Here is a 20,772-nt window from a genome sequence, read left to right as displayed (position 1 = left end):
ATAGACCGGTAATCCATTGTCAGTCTGCTGCTGCTGTGAGGTGAAGATGCTATCTCATGTGTAATCCTCCTTATAATATTAGGTGTAGAATTGGGATAACAGTATGAGAGCTCTGTTGTTTTCTTGATAGGCCTAGATCAGGGATGCTCAACCTGCGGCCCTCCAGCTGTTGTAAAACTACAACTCCCACCATGCCCTGCTGTAGGCTGCCCGGGAATGATGGGAGTTGTAGTTTTGCAACAGCTGGAGGGCCGCAGGTTGAGCATGCCTGGCCTAGATAAAGATACCCTGCGGGAAGGGGGGGGGGGGCTGTCTCTTGGTCGCAGTGATGGTCTGACTGAGAGAGTTAAGCGAGTGCTAAAACTTTTGCTGTGCTAAAAGTTCAAACAAAGAGAAAGTTGAAGAACCAGAACCATCCACCCATTTTTATTTAAAAAGGATACACAGGATATTCACATATGGGTTGTTAATACGTGATAAAAAATTTTGTGGAGGTTTTTTTTTCAAAAATGAAATTCCCCAGAAATGGCAATAATCTGGTATTTTGCCACCCATTGCCGTCTGATTTTATTGTACTATTGCAAATATTATTTTAATTAGTTTTCGGATTCTTGTTGACATAGGACATGGCTCACATAGAGTTTGCGTAAATGATGGCTTTCATTCAGAGTGGTGTATTTGCTCATGGACTGTAGCCGGGAGTAGCAGATGTCTATTCACACTATTTTTATATCAACTGTTTATCTACTATTGTTCTAAAAGTTACACCTCAAAGACTGAATCTAGAGCAAATACCACAAAAATGTCTGACCGGTAGTATGCTAGAAGTCCTGTGTTCATTTGTATGAGAACCTTGCATCGTCTTGGTTGCGTCACTTTGGTTTTGGTTTCATACTCACTATTTTGTATGAAGTTAATAATAATAATATTATTTTGTCATATGTGCCAAAGGGTAGCCTCTTCCCGGTGTGACATCAGTGCTGTTCTCAGCATCCCCTCCCCCTCAAACCTTATCACTGAAATACTGAGAGAGAGAAACTGCAGCTGCATCCCCCTCCTTCAGTCTGTACTGTGTTACTGATAGCAATTGTTCTGCGTATAGAAGCAGTTTCTGAAAGATTTAGTGGGGAATTTTTTTTTTTTTTTATAGAACTGTAACCTACAGATGTAAGCAGAAGCTGTTGAAGGACCTGTGGTTACAAGACTAGGCTGTGCAGGTCCTCAAGTCACAGCAGTTGTTGGGGACACTTGTGCATTTAGTACACGGTGCAGCAGTATGGCCTCTTTGAGACAGCCCTCTAAAAGAGCTGCTTTGTGGAGATTGGGACAATATACTACAATTGCTGGTTTGCTGAGATTAAGACGGTCTGCTACAAGACCTGCTTTGTGAAGATTGAGTTTGCTAAGATTGAGACAGTCTGCTACAAGAGCTTCTTTGTGGAGATTGAGACACTTGGTTAAAAGAGCTGCTTTATGGAGATTGAGACAATATGCTTCAATAGCTGCTTTGTGGAGATTGAGATGGTCTACTACAAGAACTGCTGTGTGGAAATTAAGACAGTCTGCTACAAGAACTGCTGTGTGGAAATTAAGACAGTCTGCTACAAGACATGCTGTGTGGAAATTGAGACAGTCTGCTATAAGAGCTGTTTTGTGGAGATTGAGACAGTCTACTACAGGAGCTGCTTTGTGGAGATTGAGACAGTCTACTACAGGAGATGCTTTGTGGAGATTGAGACAGTCTGGTACATGAGCTGCTTTGTGGAAACTGAGACAGCCTGATAAAAGAGATAGCTTGCTAAAACTCAGTCTGCTACAAGAGCTGCTTTGTGGAGAATGAGACATTCTGCTACAAGAGCTGCTTTGTGGAGAATGAGACATTCTGCTACAAGAGCTGCTTTGTGGAGAATGAGACATTCTGCTACAAGAGCTGCTTTGTGGAGAATGAGACATTCTGCTACAAGAGCTGATTTGTGGAGAATGAGACAGTCTGCTACAAGAGCTGATTTGTGGAGAATGAGACAATCTTCTACAACAGCTGATTAATGGAGATTGAGAAGGCCTGCCACAAGAACTGATTTGGTGAGAGGGACACTACCTGCTATAAGATCTCCTTTGCAAGAAGACAAATTGCTTTCCATAGAAAATGAATCCCAGAGGGAAAAAACAGCCCGATACTGGAGCAGCGGCGGACAGCCTGATACTGCACAGGGGCATAGCAAGGGTGGGGCCCTTCCCAGTGCCAGCAGAGACGTTTTTATAATTTTTATTTATTTATTTTTTACTCCCTCCCTCTGGCAACAGGGTAGTCTGGTTACCTTGGGGTGCAGGTCGAGGGGGGGGGGATTTGGGAGGCCCTGATTAGGACGTGCTGTGAAACTTACTGCCGGTTGTGCCTAAACTCCATAGCGGAAGGACCTGCAATGACATCATAGTCATGTGATCTTGTCAACAGTGGAAGTGGTGGTAGGACCCGTGATGAGGTCACCATCATGTGATCAGTGCAGTGCAGCAGTGGAGAGGAGTTGGAAAAGACCTGTGATGCCATGGAATAAATGTGAGTGCCAAAGAAATGATGCGAGATGTGGTTCTCCCCTTTTAAACCTCCTCCCTCCTTAGTGGGAGGGAAATATGTTATTTAACTAGGACTGTATGTTAGAGGGGCTGAAGGGAGGGGATGAGTGTTAGTTACATGGGACTGGATATTATAGAAGATTGGGGGGTAAGGAGTGATGTTATTTACATGGGACTGGATATTATAGAAGACTGGAGGGTAAAGAGTGATATTATTTACATGGGACTATGTGTTGGAGGGGCTGACAGAGGGGATTTAAGTTATTTACAAGGGACTGTATGTTATAGAAGACTGTAAGGAAGAGAGGTTATTTACAAAACATGGGGATGTATCATATAGAGGATTGGTGGGAGGGGACTGGTGTTATTTACATGGGACTGCATGGTATAAAAGACTGGAGGGAGTGGAGTGAAATTATTTACATGGGACCGCATGGTATAGAAGACTGTAGGGAGAGGACAGGCATTATAATTTATGGGGACACTACAGAGAAGATTATAAATCCAGGGGGTACGGCAGGAGGCATTAAAATTACAAGGGGCACTGCAGGGAACATTATAAATACCGTGGGCAGTGTTGGGGGCATTACTACTACTGGGGGCTCTATAGAAATAAGAGGTGCCCTATAGGGGGACCTTATTAGTATTAAGGGCACTGTAGGGAGCCTTATTACCACTGGGGGTACTATAGGGGGACTTCCACCTAGCAGTGAGCCCGGTGACGTCACCGGCACTAATGAACGGGCTTTAGCGCTACCCCAGCATGTAAAGCCGCCCATCAGTGCCGGTGGCCTCACCGGGAACGCTGCTAGGCGGAAGTCTACGCCTAGCATTATAGAAATGTAAACAAAACAGCCCTTGCCCTGAGCTTTACAGAGCATCGGAGCATGAAATGTCAGAGGGGCTGAGTGGGGGGAGAAGGGGGTATGTCCGGGTAAAGCTCTGAACCAGGGCAACCGCTTTAAAGGGCATCTGTCAGCAGATTTGTACCTATGACACCGGCTGACCTGTTACATGTGCGCTTGGCAGCTTAAGGCTTCTGTGTTGGTCCCATGTTCATATGTGCCCGCATTGCTGAGAAAAGGGATGTTTTATTATGTGCAAAAGAGCCTCTAGGAGCAACGGGGGCGTTACCATTACACCTAGAGGCTCTGGTTTCTCTGCAACTGCCGCTGACACTTTGGCAGGGCCTGGCAGTGAAAATGTCATCACAACTGGCTATGTCAGAGGGCGCGACTGTTACAGAGAGAGCGGAGCCTATAGGTGTAATGGTAACGCCCCGTTTGCAAATAATAAAACATCCTTTTTCTCAGCAGTGCGGGCACATATGAACATGGGACCAACACAGACGCCTTCAGCTGCCGAGCGCACATGTAACAGGTCAGTCATTTAATTGTGCAAGTGTATGAGGGAGTCCTGGGGGATAGCTGAAGGCCTAGGGAGAATTTTACCGTCAGATATGTAAAAAAATTGGACTTTATGGGGGGGGGGGGAGGAAGCTGGCACAAAAGTGCCTGGGGCAGCATAAAATCTAAATATGGACCTGGCTCCAAAGCAGCAGCACGATGTAGTGTCACACATTGCTCTGGAGGAGCGGTGTAACTGGGAATCTGCTGTGCTCCTCCTCCTACACCGACTAGCAGAGCAATGGGTGACACTACATCGTGCTGCCGCTGTGGAGCGCTGGCGGCTGAGGAACATGAGGAACTAGGTGAGTATATTTATTTAAACTTCCTGTCAAAGGGGCACATATCTAGGCATAACTACTGTGAGGGGCACATATCTGGGCATAACTACTGTGAGGGGCACATATCTGGGCATAACTACTGTGAAGGGGGTACATATCTGGGCATAACTACTGTGAGGGGGCACCTATCTGGCATAGCTACTGTGAAGGAGGCATATATTTGGGCATAACCACTTTGAAGGAGGCACATATCTGGCAGAGCTACTGTGAAGGGGGCACATATCTGGGCATAACAGCTGTGACGGGGTCACATATCTGGGCATAAATGCTGTGAAGGGGGCATCTGGGCATAATTACTGTTAAGGGGGCACAGTGAGGGCATTACTACTATGTGTTGGTACAAAGAGGAAATAATAATGTGGGGGCATTAAGGGTAATGGGTGTGTATAGTTATGCTTTGGGCGGAGTTAGAGGCGTGGCCTAGTATGAAAAAATATATATACAGATTGTAAACATATTGATCCATATTAACAAGATATTTTTTATTTGGGGGGGGGGGGAAGGTAAATTTTTGCACACGGGCCCTCTGTTGTCTGTGTCCGCCCCTGTACTGGAGGCCATAGCAGAGATCACAATCCATGTGAGTACCCAGGAAAAATGGGCAAACTAGTCTGATCAGACCAAAAAGAAAGGGTACACTGTGGACAGAGTCATTAATACAGGGGGCCATATACTGTGGAGATCAGCTATTACAGAATTTGTCTAAGAAAACTTTTCCAAACAGTTGGATTGTTCTAGTAAACCGGGATATAACCTGGGGCAAGTAACATAAAGACTCCACGGGATAGGGAGTAACTATTAGATCAGTGGGGGTCCTATCTCTAGGACCCCACTTATTACGAGAACGGGGACCTTGTAGTCCTTGGAGTCCCCTGAAATTAATGTGAACTGCTGCTCCATTCATCTCTATGGGAGTTCTGGAAATAGCCAATCGCTGCACTCGTCTGACTCTACTTTCACCTTCACATTATCTGCTAATCCTAAAGGTTCACATACTTTTACCACTTACAGACATGTGATATTGGATCATTTTTCTCAATAAATAAATGACCAAGCCTCATATGTTTGATTTGGTTATTTTTATCTACTCTTAGGACTTGTGTGAAAATCTGAAGCAAGCACTCAAATAATGGTTAAAGAAGAAGAGTTTTTGGAATGGCCAAGTCATAGTCCGGAACCTAAGTCCAACAGAAATATTGTGGAAGAGGCTGAAGACAGCAGTTCATGGGGGGAAACCCACTAACATAGCAGAGGTGAAGCTGTTTTGTATGGAGGAATGAGATAAAATTCCTCCAAGCCAATGTGCAGGACTAAACAAGAATTACTGGAAATGTTTTTTTTTTATCTTTGTTTCTTAATTCATTAATATCAAAAATATACAAATAAAACACCTACATATATGTATCTATATGTTTCCTAATTTGCCCATAACCCCCTAGTCTAATGTCCCTATCCACGTCTCTCCCAAGGTAGTGCAAAAAGTGGCGTAACACTCTAAAGCCCTATGGCGCATAGTGTCGTATCTTCCCTTTACCACTTTATAAAACAACACATATTTAGCACATTTATCAATTCAATTCATATACTTAGTGCAAATTATTGATGACGCAGGCACAATATTATGGTGCAAAACTGACCTATTTTAATATATTTCTCAGTAGACACTGAGAAATCTCCTGCTTCCCGTCACACAGCACATTATAAAGCTGTCTGCCTGCAGCTACCACTAGAGGGAGCTCAGTGCACAGGAATGTATACAGATGCCATTGTTAAGGAAACCCAGCTTTCCTGAAAACTGGATATTATAAAGAGATGTTATTTGTTTAATTTCTGTGTGCACCATAAGAAGATGACAATGACATAAGCTAAACTATAGAAGTTAGCATTATGTGTGTTGAGATAAGATAAGGTTTGTACGTGCTAAGTAGCCAATATGCATTTCTTGCAAAAGAAAAAAAATATAGTCTTAACTATTAACCCATTAGTAGAATATAGAATATTAACCAATCAATAGATGGATTCAGTTCTGACCAATTAGAAGTATTAGAAGTTACTGCCGGAATATTTGTAAACCAATCATGTCAATACTTTAAGGGGTTACACCCTTGGAATGGGGTATAAATAAAGGGCCCAGGACACTCCCTTTTCGGGACCCTGGCAGAGTTCTGAACTATGCGCTGACCACTGTCATTTTCCTCCGTCGACGTCATTCACCTAAACACGTGGCATTGATCCTCACGTGACTGGCCCTTGGTCTGCCACAACACCATTGATTTCAGAGGAAGCTGTAAACTCTTTGAATTCAGCTCCCCCTTGTGGCAGCTGAAATGCATTTAATCTATGTCAGGAACAGGAGAAGCAGTTCAGTGGTGCCCCACCCCCCAAACCGGGAACCCATACCACTAATTGAAATATACAGTATTTTTTGCTTTATAAGATGCACTTTTTCCCCCAAAAGTGGGGGGGAAATGGCCGTGCGTCTTATAAAGCGAATACTTCGCTGACCGCTATGCTGCACAGCGCGGCCAGCGAAGTATCAGTGTGGAGGGAGGAGGCGGGGCCCGTTGCAGTGACTCTACTCTAATACACCGGGCCCCGCAACTGTTAAATACATTCAATCTGATCTTTATTTAATTGTATATGCTCTGACGGTACTTACTGTAGTACCGTAGGTATAGCATTAGGACAGCGCAGACCGGCATCTCCTTCGGTCATGCGTCGCCTGCCGCAGCTCCCTCCTCATGCGCCGCCTGCCCCAGCTCCCACTGTCATGCGCCGCCTGCCCCAGCTCCCTCCTCATGCGCCGCCTTCCTGCTTATCTCACTTTATGAATGAACAGGCAGGCGGCGCATGACAGAGGGAGCTGGGGCAGGCGGCGCATGAGAAGGGAGCTGCGGCAGCCGGCGCATGACCAAAGGAGATGCCGGTCTGCGCCGTCTTAATGCTATACCTACGGTACTACAGTAAGTACCATCAGACCATATACAATTAAATAAAGATCAGATTGAATGTATTTAACAGTTGCGCGGCCCGGTGTATTAGAATAGAGTCACTGCACCGGGCCCCGCCATGAGTGTCCCCGCCTCCTCCCTCCACACTGATGCATCTGATGGGGGATCTGTAGATGACACTTATAGGGATCTGTGGATGACATAAGTGTCATCCACAGAGCCCCATAAGTGTCATCCACAGATCCCTCCTCAGTGTAATGCACAGATCCCCCCCTCAGTGTAATCCACAGATCCCCCCTCAGTGTAATCCACAGATCCCCCCTCAGTGTAATCCACAGATCCCCGATCAGTGTAATCCACAGATCGCCCCTCAGTGTAATCCACAGATCGCCCCTCAGTGTAATCCACAGATCCCCCCTCAGTGTAATTCACAGATCCCCCCTCAGTGTCATCCTCAGATCCCCCATAACAGTGTGTCATACACAGATTCCCCCCATAACAGTGTGTCATCCACAGATTCCCCCCATAACAGTGCGTCATCCACAGATCCCCATAACAGTGCATCATCCACAGATTCCCCATAACAGTGCGTCATCCACAGATCCCCATAACAGTGCATCATCCACAGATTCCCCATAACAGTGCGTCATCCACAGATCCCCATAACAGTGCATCATCCACAGATCCCCCATAACAGTGCGTCATCCACAGATCCCCATAACAGTGCATCATCCACAGATTCCCCATAACAGTGTGTCATCCACAGATCCCCCATAACAGTGCGTCATCCACAGACCACCATTAGTTCAAAACCTACCAAAAGCACACCTTTTGGTTCAAAATATTTTTTTCTTATTCTCCTCCTCAAAAACCTAGGTGCGTCTTATCATCAGGTGCGTCTTATAAAGCAAACAATACGGTAGACATGATGCAACTCAAGATCTGTAGATCAAGTCAGTTCACCAAGAAAGAAGTGAAAGTAATGTGTAGATGTCACCTATAAAATTTTGCATAAAAGTAGAGCGACCTAAGAACTACATAGTGTTTGAAAGTGAAGGCTATGGACACCGTTGCACTGTTTTTTTATTTATTGCTTATCTGCTTCCTACCTGCAAAATTTAACAACTTTCTAAATTGCCTTGTTCAAAATTTCCTACCATTTTGCTTCCGCAGACTGTGTGTAAGTCCTTCACCTAGCTGCTGAGTCTAACATAAATCTATCAGAGCTCTGCTCCTGTTTCTAGTGTCTGCTCTTCCCTGCCGTCTCCTAGTGTTAGATATAGAAGCAGAGAGGGGGAGGAGGTTGTACCTAGCAGATCAGAGTGTGGAGAGGGGACAGGATCCAAGGAAGACAGCTCAAACAGGCTGTAGATAGGGAGGAAAGCAGTATCCTGGACACACAGATCCAGCATGTATTTAAAGGAACATGTCCGCGTGAGAAAAGTTGGAAAACTAGGAGCAGGTTATGAACTGCACACATTAGGGGGTCTAAAAAGGAAGGAAAATTGCAGACTGAAACTTAATGCATTGTTTTTTATATTAAAGGTAGATTTTAGGTAACCATATCATACCATACACAATAATAATAAGACAAGCGAGCACGGGAGAACTTACCATGCACAGTGACTTCAATCTTCTGCGTTGCTGACATGGTGGTCTCCCCTTGTATGTTGACTTTGACGGTGTAGTTGCCCTCATCACTCATATGCAGGGAATTTATCAGCAGGGAGGCATTTGGCGGATCCATTGTAAACTTGTGCTGAAATTCCAGATCTGGTATAAACGTGTGATTGAAGGAAGTCAGCAGGCAGGCAGGAGGGGCCGACGGTCTTTCAAGCAGCCATATAATCTGAACCCCAGATGCAGAAGCGTTGACATCATAATGGATGGGTAAGGTTAGAGGATGTCCCACGATGCCATGTATAATTGGGGACGGCGCCATTAGCTTCAGTGTAGAGCAGGTACCAAATACTTCAGGGGGGGGAAAAAAGGAGAGAAATGTTAAAACAATGTGGAAAAATTATCAAAATTTCTCCCACATTAATTATTAATTTTGAGTTTGCAGTTGCACAACTTATTAATGAAGGATTTAAAGGGGTCAACCAGATAAATGCATGGCTATGTTCACACTAGCCATAACGCTGTGATAGATCCATCTTACAGCAGATACTCATCCAATTGACTTATACTGGGTTCCATCTTGTTTGCTTTACATTTTCCTCATGTGTATTGCCAGCCTAAAGGGGTCTTCTAGTTTGCATCAACTCCCTTCAAAATAATCCTTTATGAAGGCAGCTGTAATTTTGTAATGTATTTCTTTTACCTTTATCGCTGCTGTCTCCCGTTCTGAGCTGTGGTCACATGACCATGTCCATTTCTTATTTCCTGTTATGTCCATGGGCGGGGCACTGATAGGGGAGTGTCTATGTACCTAGCGGGGTGGGAGGAGCTATAAACTAGTTGGGTGTTGTTAGGGGAGGGGCTGGAGGTATGGCAAAGAAGGAAGAAGTGCATCATGGGTTTGGTTGGATAGAGAAACAGAAAGTGCTGCATAAACCAAAGTAAATGGGGAAAACACGTCAGGAGGTGACAAATGTTTAATTTCCCTGCAGTGCCTCTACAGGGGAAATAAAGCATTGCATGGTGCCCTTTGGAATTACTGCCCTATCTGTGCAATCCAGGTCCTCCACACTGAGAAATGCTTATTGTAGCTTTCCTTTGCTCTTGGTAATTGATAAAGGGAACTCCCTGTATTAAATCAAAATTCCCTTTAAAGAGCACCTGCCAGCAGGACCAACCCTAACAAACCAGACATACTCTCTGGTAGGTTTAATCTTGGTGATGTGGTGACCATTGAGACTATATCGCATGACTGGAATACAGTACGAATAATGATGCAGAGGAGGGTGCCACTGCATGTCGAGGCACCCTCCTCTACCCGCTGTTTGGGGTTCTCATACGTGTCTTGCATACATATGAAACAGGGTTAGGCGGGGCGCAGTCAGCATCCTCTAATAATCGGAACGCAGGACACTATTGACATAGACCTGTATTGTTAAAGCGACTTGATTGCATTTCCCTGTTTATCTTAAGCTATAAATGCAAACTGTGCAGGTACGGAGCACCCGGGCCCGGACACATCGGATGTTATTCCAAGTCACCTCAGGCAGCTATTCCTATAACAGCATAGGGGTTATGAGGGTAATAGTATAAGGCCTCTTGCACACGAACACTTTTTTTTTCCATTTCCGTTTCGTTATTTGCGTTCCGTATACCGACCGTATATGGAACCATTCATTTCAATGGATCCGCAAAAAAAACGGAAGGTGCTCCATATGCCTTCCGTTTCCGCATTTCCGTTCCGTTCAAAGATAGAACATGTCCTATTATTTACCGCATATGGACAAGGATAGTACTGTTCTATCAGGGGCAAGCTGTTCAGTTCCGCAAAAAACGGAATGCACACGGACATCATCCGTATTTTTTGCGGATCTGTTTTTGCGGACCGCAAAATACTGAAAAAGCCTCACGGACATGTGCAAGAGGCCTAATACAAAGGGATGGAAACTCCCATTATAGTAGGTGCTTTACACCCCAGACTAATCATAGATACAGATGGACCACAAGCCTAATCAAGACTGTATCACTGATCGCAAGACAGTGGATGTGGAATGTACCACTGACCACCGGGACTCACATGCCACCCTCTCCCAAACACCACATTTACCATTACATAGTGCTATTGCACTCTTATAGGATTTATGATTCGCATAAGGGTCTATGGGTTGGAATGTCAGGAAATACTCCTAGAAATACTCCTAGCGCAAGTGCTGAATGGGTCCATAAGCCCTTAGAGTACATTCACACTGGACAATTTTGATGCAGAAAATCTGCTGAGAATCCATTGCCAATCCACATGCAAATTTTGTTGTGGATTTGCTGCATATTTCACCCCATGCATTGCCAAAGGCGAAATCTGCAGCATAAATTGGAATTCTTCAGATTTAAAATCTGCATCTCAGGTCAAGTTACATGCGTAAATTTTATTTCCAGCGCATGGATGACTTATTTTTTTTAAAATCTCATCCACTGTGCCGCCACTGTACATGCTTAAAATTTCTGCATGAAATTCCACTTTAGAAGGTCCAAACCATGCTTGCCAAGTACAGCCGTACCCTAAGGACACGTGCAGATGGTGCTTTTACGCACTGATTTTTAAGTGGCTTTTTGTGCCATACAGTACCAGCTAAGCAGATGAGATTTGCAAAATCTCATGTACACGGTACGGAAACTTTCTCACGGAAATTGACCTGTGGTGTGGGTTCCTCACGGAAATTGACCTGCGGGGTGGGTTCCTCGCGGAAATTGACCTGCGGTGTGGGTTCCTCGCAGAAATTGACCTGTGGTGTGGGTTCCTCGCGGAAATTGACCTGTGGTGTGGATTTTGATATCCGCAGCATGTCAATTGTTTGTGCAGATTTTCAGCGCAGATTCCATTCTCTGCAATGCAAAAGGTGAGACCTGGGACAAATCGGCATAGAAATCAGCTCTAAAATCTGCAATGTGGATGTTAGGGTGGGAATGCAATGAAATCCATCTGAAAATCAAAGAAAATCTGCTGAATCCTCACTGCTGTGTACGTGCCCCGGATCTCACCCTTTAGATAGTAAGGGTACGTTGACATGACGGCTTTTGACTATGTCAGTGCACAAAGAATGGACATTCTTCGAACGTTGGAATGGTCTGGAAAACGGCACTGGGAAAATCCTCAGCCGCATGAACTGCAACTGAAAACAATGGGAGGCTGAGTCAGAGCGGTTTTCGGTGCTGAATCCGTGCTGAAAACCGTGCCCCAAAAAATTGTGAAATCTGCACAAACCATGGACATTCTGTGGATTCCAAAATCTGCACCGCAGGTCAATTTCTGCATGAAAACCTTCTGCACCGTGTAGATTTTGAAAATCTCATCTACTTAAGCTGACTTTCTGCACGAGAATCCGCGCCTAATATGCACCGGCCTTATGCTTCCAACAGAATGTACTCACTGAATGTTAAGCCAATGGGAGGAATTAATCATGACAGTCAGTTATCTATCCAATGTCTCACACTGTTTTATACATTTAGAGATCCCTGATTCCAGTTATTCTACATGGTTTTTTTTTCTAGATTTTTCCGCCTTATTGCAATGTTCTTCGGCTACTAAATGGTGAATGGAATTATCTCCTGCTTTTTTTGTCCTCTCTAAATATAGTGCTATTAGATCATAGTCTGACAGGTTTTTTGCACAGATTGCTCTTCTGGAATAACATAGGCTTTAAGTAAAGTTATTTTCTTGCATAGGAAAAAAATGCTGCGCACTCAGGTTCTTATCCTATAAATAAATGTTCTGAGTACACGTGGGCTCCGGAGAGAAGAGCCGATTAATATGACAGAGGTTATCAATTACAAACCGGATTCCAAAAAGTTGGGACACTATACAAATCGTGAATAAAACTGAATGCAATGATGTGGAGGTGCCAACTTCTAATATTTTATTCAGAATAGAACATAAATCACGGAACAAAAGTTTAAACTGAGAAAATGTACCATTTTAAGGGAAAAATATGTTGAATCAGAATTTCATGGTGTCAACAAATCCCCAAAAAGTTGGGACAAGGCCATTTTCACCACTGTGTGGCATCTCCCCTTCTTCTTACAACACTCAACAGACGTCTGGGGACCGAGGAGACCAGTTTCTCAAGTTTAGAAATAGGAATGCTCTCCCATTCTTGTCTAATACAGGCCTCTAACTGTTCAATCGTCTTGGGCCTTCTTTGTTGCACCTTCCTCTTTATGATGCGCCAAATGTTCTCTATAGGTGAAAGATCTGGACTGCAGACTGGCCATTTCAGTACCCGGATCCTTCTCCTACGCAGCCATGATGTTGTGATTGATGCAGAATGTGGTCTGGCATTATCTTGTTGAAAAATGCAGGGTCTTCCCTGAAAGAGATGACGTCTGGATGGGAGCATATGTTGTTCTAGAACCTGAATATATTTTTCTGCATTGATGGTGCCTTTCCAGACATGCAAGCTGCCCATGCCACACGCACTCATGCAACCCCATACCATCAGAGATGCAGGCTTCTGAACTGAGCGTTGATAACAACTTGGGTTGTCCTTGTCCTCTTTGGTCCGGATGACATGGCGTCCCAGATTTCCAAAAAGAACTTCGAATCGTGACTCGTCTGACCACAGAACAGTCTTCCATTTTGCCACACTCCATTTTAAATGATCCCTGGCCCAGTGAAAACGCCTGAGCTTGTGGATCTTGCTTAGAAATGGCTTCTTCTTTGCACTGTAGAGTTTCAGCTGGCAACGGCGGATGGCACGGTGGATTGTGTTCACTGACAATGGTTTCTGGAAGTATTCCTGAGCCCATTCTGTGATTTCCTTTACAGTAGCATTCCTGTTTGTGGTGCAGTGTCGTTTAAGGGCCCGGAGATCACGGGCATCCAGTATGGTTTTACGGCCTTGACCCTTACGCACAGAGATTGTTCCAGATTCTCTGAATCTTCGGATGATGTTATGCACAGTTGATGATGATAGATGCAAAGTCTTTGCAATTTTTCGCTGGGTAACACCTTTCTGATATTGCTCCACTATCTTTCTGCGCAACATTGTGGGAATTGGTGATCCTCTACCCATCTTGGCTTCTGAGAGACACTGCCACTCTGAGAAGCTCTTTTTATACCCAATCATGTTGCCAATTGACCTAATTAGTGTTAATTGGTCTTCCAGCTCTTCGTTATGCTCAAATTTACTTTTTCCAGCCTCTTATTGCTACTTGTCCCAACTTTTTGGGGATTTGTTGACACCGTGAAAATTTGAATCAACGTATTTTTCCTTTAAAATGATACATTTACTCGGATTAAACGTTTGATCTGTCATCTACGTTCTATTACAAATAAAATATTGACATTTGCCATCTCCACATCATTGCATTCAGTTTTTATTCACAATTTGTTTAGTGTCCCAACTTTTTGGAATCCGGTTTGTAAATATATAGAGAGAACGAGCTGCAATTATGTGAAAATATCACAGGAAATCTAAAGAGGTGTATTTAATATTAATACAGCGTAACAATGGCGTATCTATATTAACCCCTTAACGCATAATGACGTAGATGTACGGAATTATGCGCCCACATTTGTATGCAGCGGGCCGCTATGGTGAGCCCACTCCATATGCGGCAGATGACTCCTTTATCAAACAGCAGGCACCTGGCCACAATGACGGGGAATGGCAACCGTGCCGAACCCATGTCCAAAGCTGATCACAGCATTTATCAAGTTAGGCAGAGGAATGTGGCTCCCTCTGCCTTCCAATCAGAGCCCCTGAAATGAAATCATGGGGCTCCGATTGGTTACCATGGCAGTCTCGATGCTTCTGAAGCCTTCCAGGCCTGTCATGGCAAGTCTCCTGCTGTGCTGTGCATGAGACATAGCTCAGCAGGAACAGTGTAAGAATCCTATTCACCCTAACAGATGTCTATCAGGGTGAATAGGACAAGGGATCAAAAGATCCCAGGTTTAAGCCCCCTAAGAGGGCTAACAAATAATAAAATAAAAAAATTTATGTTTAAAACACTCCCCTTTCCCAATTTAACATATAAAAACAAAAAAACATATGTATCGTCATGTCCAAAAATGTCTGAACTATTAAAATATTTGTAAAAAATTTCTGTGCGGCGAGCGGCATAACAGAAAAAAGGTAAAAAAAAAAAAAAGGAACACCATTTTTAGTAATCTTTTCCCCCCAAAAAATGGTGATCAGAAAATGGCAATGCAAAGAATTTGCAAAGTTATTTTTTTTTAAGTAATTAAACAAAATAAAAACTATATTCATGTCCTTTTTAGGGGACAGTGAACGTCGTGATGTCAAAACCTTGGAAGAATTTTTTCTTTTTTTTCTTTTCCCCCACAAAGAATTGTTTATCGCTTTCCAATTAAATTAAATTAAAAGATGGCATTAAAAAATGCATTTTGTCCCGCAAAAAATAAGCCCTATGTGAATGGAAAAATAAAAATGTTATGGCTATTGGAACGTGGGGAGGAAAAATAAAAAATACAAAAATGAAAATAGGCCCGGTCTTTATGGGGGGGGTTTCCACATGTGTGTTGGTGACCACGACAGAGCGAGCAAATTTCGATCCTTCCCCCGTTGCCATATTACATCACGCATTGTCAGGGTGGTTTAGGGGCTAGTGATAATATGCCTGGGGGTGTAGAGTAGACAAGCAATAGAGATCCTAGTATCTCCCGTGGTCAATGGTGAAAAGGGGGTTAATATTTAACATTGTACTAAATAATATATATATATATATATATATAAAGATAGAAAAACGGACTGCACTCCCAAGGATCTTCAGTGAAAAAAAGGTTTATTCACCCATAGGTGGCACAAGCGACGTTTCGGCTCTCACATGAGCCTTTCTTGAGAAAGGCTCATGTGAGAGCCGAAACGTCGCTTGTGCCACCTATGGGTGAATAAACCTTTTTTTCACTGAAGATCCTTGGGAGTGCAGTCCGTTTTTCTATCTTTGTATTAGTGGGTAAGCACCAGTTGCCATATCCGGATATTGCACCCGTTTTACTTTATTTTATTTTGGTCGGTGGTGCTGCCAGTTATTTATTTTTCATATATATATATATATATATATATATATATAATTTCCATCATCCATGCAGGATGGGGTAATATCTAATATCCCTGGAGGTCTTGGGCGGTTTACTACTGTACTATTATTGTATAATAATATAATTTATATAGTTTATTATATGGTTTAGTACAGTCAAGTAATTAATGGTGGGGGTCTAGAACAGAAAACTATAGCTAATTTATTTAATCAGGAACCAGAGCTACACATTTCCGATTCAGGACTTCCCCATTTCCTTTCAAACAGCCATATAGTGAGATGATATAATTCTGTCTGCCAGCTGCCACCACTAGGGGGAGCTCACTGCATGCATATTTAGACAGCGCCATTTGAACTGATTACTAAATCAGTATGTAGAGAGCTCCTCCTAGTGGTGGCAGAAATATTTTATTACGGAAATGTGTTATTTAATTTTTGGCATCTCATATTGACAACTCAAAAGTTCTGATGGGGGGGTCTGGTTGTGGAGACCCCCACTGACCACTGAACGAGAAGACAGAAGCGTTGTCACTCCATTGCTGGCCGAAGATGGGTCATATACATTCTCATGGGCCCCATCTTAAGCTAGAGAATATTTTCTCTAAAACACTCAGCAGGGTTCCCTGTATGTTTGCCTATGCCCATAGCAGCCAATTAGATAAACGCTTACAGTCATTTATAGTATTCTTCACTGCAAGGGGATATTTGATTGGCCAGTATAGCATTTTATGTAGAAGTTTTTATGCCTTATTTATTTTTGTACTGGTTTTGTATTATATACCGTATGTTTTTTTTTCTCTATTCACATCCAAAGTGCAAATACAAATTTAAAAAAAAATAATCCCCCCTAGACTATCAAGTCAATTCAGTTCTAACTTGTACAGCAGTCATCTGAGATCCCACAATGCACTGCATTTCTGGTCTGACCGCTGCTTTGGATGGGAATGGAGAAGAAAACATCATGCAACTCACTATCAATGCCAAATAAAAAGCAACGTAAAAGGGATCACTATTAGATCACTAATGCTGGGACTCCCACCGATCACAAGAACATGTTTCCCTTGGAGCCTCCAAAACGGAATGGAGTGGCAGGTCAAGCATGCGCATTGCCGCTCCATTCATCTCTATGGAAGTTTCAGAGACAGACGAAAACAGGACTCCTGTAGAGATGAACGGAGTGGAGAGGTTGCATGCCTGGACTGCTGTTCCCTTCATTTCGGGGGGCTCAGAACATGAACCTGTAAAAATGAAGAGGGAAATATTGCTGGGTTGGTCTTCAAGCTTCAAACTACAACTCTCAGCATGCCCTGACAGTAAGCCTTAGGCTCATGCACATGGATGTATTACAACTCTATGGGGTCTCAGTATGGCACCCATAAACCTTCAGAGGATGCCGTATTATGGAGCCCTTCTAGGAGAGAATAACCTATTAAAGCTCCAAACTAAGCAGCGCCTATGGTATATTCATACCTAAAGTATTGTACCAGACATACAGACGTAGCAAAGGTTAACTTGCCATTTAAAGTGTAAAATACAGAGCTGCAGCAAACCTGACTTTGTCGATGGGATTTGCTGTGTTAAGTATCAGTTTGGTGCAATTGTGTATTTAAGATGTTAAATGTCAGGTTAATGTTTGCTATATCTGTATCATCAAATTGCGTGCCTCCAAACTGATGTATTCTAATGCTCCCCAATTCCAGCAAGCATTGCATCGATGATTCAAGGTTTCGATATGACATGGGTAATGGGCCCTGGATACATGACCTTCCTGCTCAAGGTTTCTAATGAGCTTGCACGTGACCAATATACAAATAGCTCATTTTATGATGGCAATAAACTTTCACCAGTCTGAATCATTTATGGTAGTTCCTCTTCAGTTCCTAAAAATCTACATTTTATTAAAGGGAATTTCCACGTTGACGCCATCATTTATCTTCTACCAAATGTCATTTACAATTTATACCTGTGACACTTGTTTGCAGAAGGCATCTACTTCCAGGTCTAAAGTTCTTAAATGTCAGCGTGAGACCATGGTAAGAAATGAAACGATGGCAGCTAGACTGAAACCCATGAACCCTTGGAAGAACTAGGGAATCATGGAAGAACTAGGGACTGATGTCATGATAGACCATAATGCTCAACTCAACTTAAGACTAGTTCTCGAGGGTCAGGAACATGTGGGGCCCAGAGATTATCATATCATCTATGGATGGGCCAGTCAAAGAAGGTTCAGAGTTGTAGACCACACTTTGGAGACCACTGACTTAAAGGCTTAGCTTCTTGGTTAATGTCTGGTGGTATGAAGAAGAAAGTGGCCAAGGATGGGTACAGCACGAGAGAAACCTTGGATGCATGTATAACAAGAGGTCAAGTACAGAAAAGTGAATCTTATAATTTGAAGAGTGGTGAAGGGTTCATATGATGTCCATAGGCATGGAAAGGTGTCTATCTGAGACATCCTGTTTTACAGCGTGCTTGTTTATAGGGCAGACATATAGAATGACCTATGTTCTTAGAATAATAGCCATTATAAAGACAACAAAAAAGAGTAGCGCTTTTAAATGGCACTAGAGGTGTAACTCTGGGGGTCCGTGCCGGTTGGGGTCTCTCTGCTCCTTCCCAGGAGGCACGGCCAGCAGAGTAGTGCAGCTCTATCCACTCATATCACTAGGATATGCAATCAATGTCAGATAGGTGCTGGTCCCCTGGAACCCACTCCTATCTCCGGGACAGGCCCCCTGAAGTGAAAGAAAGCACAACGGGCAAGCACACTGTTCACCACTGTGGGACTTTGTGGTGCAGTCTCCATTCCCCACTATGGGACTTCCAAAAATAGCCAAGCACACTCCCAAAGCAGTGAATGGAGAGCATGTTGTGCATGTGCAATGTACTCTCATTCACTTCAGGGGCCCTTTCTGAAGATAGCATCAGGTCCTAGAGGAGGGACCCGCACCTATCTGATATTGATGGCATATCCTAGAGATATGTCATCAAAGTCTGAGATGGTCAAACCCATTTAAGGTGCACTTGCTGACCCTTTAAAAGCCGGAGAAAGCGCTCATGCATTCCCCATGAGCACAGAGATACACTACCAGCAAGGAACAAGCCTCAGCCTGGGTGGAGTGCATGGGACAGCCCTACTCTGATGGTCGTGCCTGCCAGGAAGGAGCAGAGAGATGCCGACGGGCACAGCCACTGCAGTAGCTCTGCTCCATCTACTCCCCACAAGTTGAGTTCAGCTTCCTGCCTGAAGTGCTTCTGTGTGCACATAGGGAACGAGCGTGCACTCCCTCAGGCTCTTCAAGGGGACATTGTTATACTAACTACTCATGTTCGAGTTCTGCCTGACTACTGGATTTTACCCTCTGCTGTCTGTCCTGACTTTTGCCTGATTCCTGGATTTGAACCTGTACTGCCTGTCCTGACCTTTGTATTCCCTGACCACGCCCTGTTCCTGACTACAGTTATCCCTGATCCCTCAATGTCCTGCACCAGTGCTCTTGACCCCAGTGGGACAGGAGTCAACTGAACAGAGACTACTCTGAGATGTAGTGGCCTGGTGCGTCCCCTGTAGTAGAGTCTAGATCCCTGTATTAAAAGATTTAAACCAGGATGGCGCCGGGCAACATTTTTAGGAGTAGCCCAAAGTCAAATCTGTTCTGTGGCACAGCAGATGTACATCTGCTTCTGTAAGAGGTAAGTGAACCAGGTAGAGTTTATCCATTGTTGGGTAGTAATTCAGTGGTGATTTTGGGAGATGATTAGGTAATGCACTGCATATGAAATCAGGTATCTCTGAAGGTTGTGAACTTAAAGGGAACCTGTGATGTGGATATTTGATTATAATCTAACTAATTATATACAATCATTAACTACTAAAAAGTGCCTTAGATGTATTCACTTACTGGTGTGACAGATGGTTACCTCACAATATACACACAAAGAAGCCACATGCCGCATGCTAATGAGCTTATTTGAGTCCAGCGTGATGTCAGTGAGTCCAGCGTTTATTTAATTAACAGCTATAGCCACTCCCCTGCCCACCTGCTGCTGATTCATATGGAAAATAACTGTCAATCAGCAGCAGGTGGGCGGGGAGAGTCAGGAGCTCATGAATATTCATGACTCATCATTATCAGCTGGAGATTTTCAATACAAGATGTTAGCAGATTGACTGGGTCAATTAAAGAAAGTGACCCAGCATTTTGCTAAGAGAATCAGTCATTTATTTATGTTGCCCTTAGTTAGGACACCATAAAACTGGTGGCAGGTTCCCTTTAAGTGTCTTCTCATGAGGTAGCCTCATAACATTTACAGCAGCAGTCAAATTCTGGACTGACACTGCCAGCATTATCTAGGCGGGTGCAAATTAAAGTAAATACACGAAAAAAGGAAGTGTTCAGGTCAGGGGCTGAGTAATGCAGAACACTTCCCTGTCTGACAGCTGGATAGCGATCTTCTTCCAGTTTATTAAACAAACATAGCTTCCTGAAGGGTACAATTACAGCTTGCACACTTCTCTATAAATTGGTACGCTCATATAGAATAGTGATGATCACAGCCAGAAAACTGCAATAACATGTGACGTACTTAAATGAATTTATCCGGCTTTGCGGGAGCCTGCCTGGCAAGGACCCCACACAGCTCCAAGTAACTGTACTTACAGTCCCCTAGGCCTAGGTGATGATTGGCAGGGTGTTTTATATAAGTCCAAACCTGGCAATCACTGTCCTGAGGGCAGGCCCAGCGCTACCATAAGGCAGACCAAGGGCTGCCTTAGGGCGCACCTGGCGCAGAGAAGGGGTGGGCGGAAAAATTAACTTT

At 43.7% G+C, this 20,772-nt stretch overlaps 1 protein-coding gene across 1 annotated transcript in view; it reads right to left on the bottom strand.

Annotated features, from left to right (window-relative positions):
- Positions 1 to 20,772, bottom strand: part of HEPACAM2 (HEPACAM family member 2) — a 121,247-nt gene that overhangs the window by 73,301 nt on the left and 27,174 nt on the right. Inside the window, exon 2 of the mRNA XM_044293993.1 lies at positions 8,887 to 9,243. Within this exon, the coding sequence (XP_044149928.1) occupies positions 8,887 to 9,243 (357 nt within the window). The remainder of the gene's footprint in view (positions 1 to 8,886; positions 9,244 to 20,772) is intronic.

This window comes from Bufo gargarizans, chromosome 5 (assembly GCF_014858855.1).
Source record: "Bufo gargarizans isolate SCDJY-AF-19 chromosome 5, ASM1485885v1, whole genome shotgun sequence".
In the NCBI taxonomy this organism is placed as follows: domain Eukaryota; kingdom Metazoa; phylum Chordata; class Amphibia; order Anura; family Bufonidae; genus Bufo; species Bufo gargarizans.
Note: the sequence above shows the minus strand (reverse complement) of the source record. Positions and strands in the feature narration are given on the sequence as shown.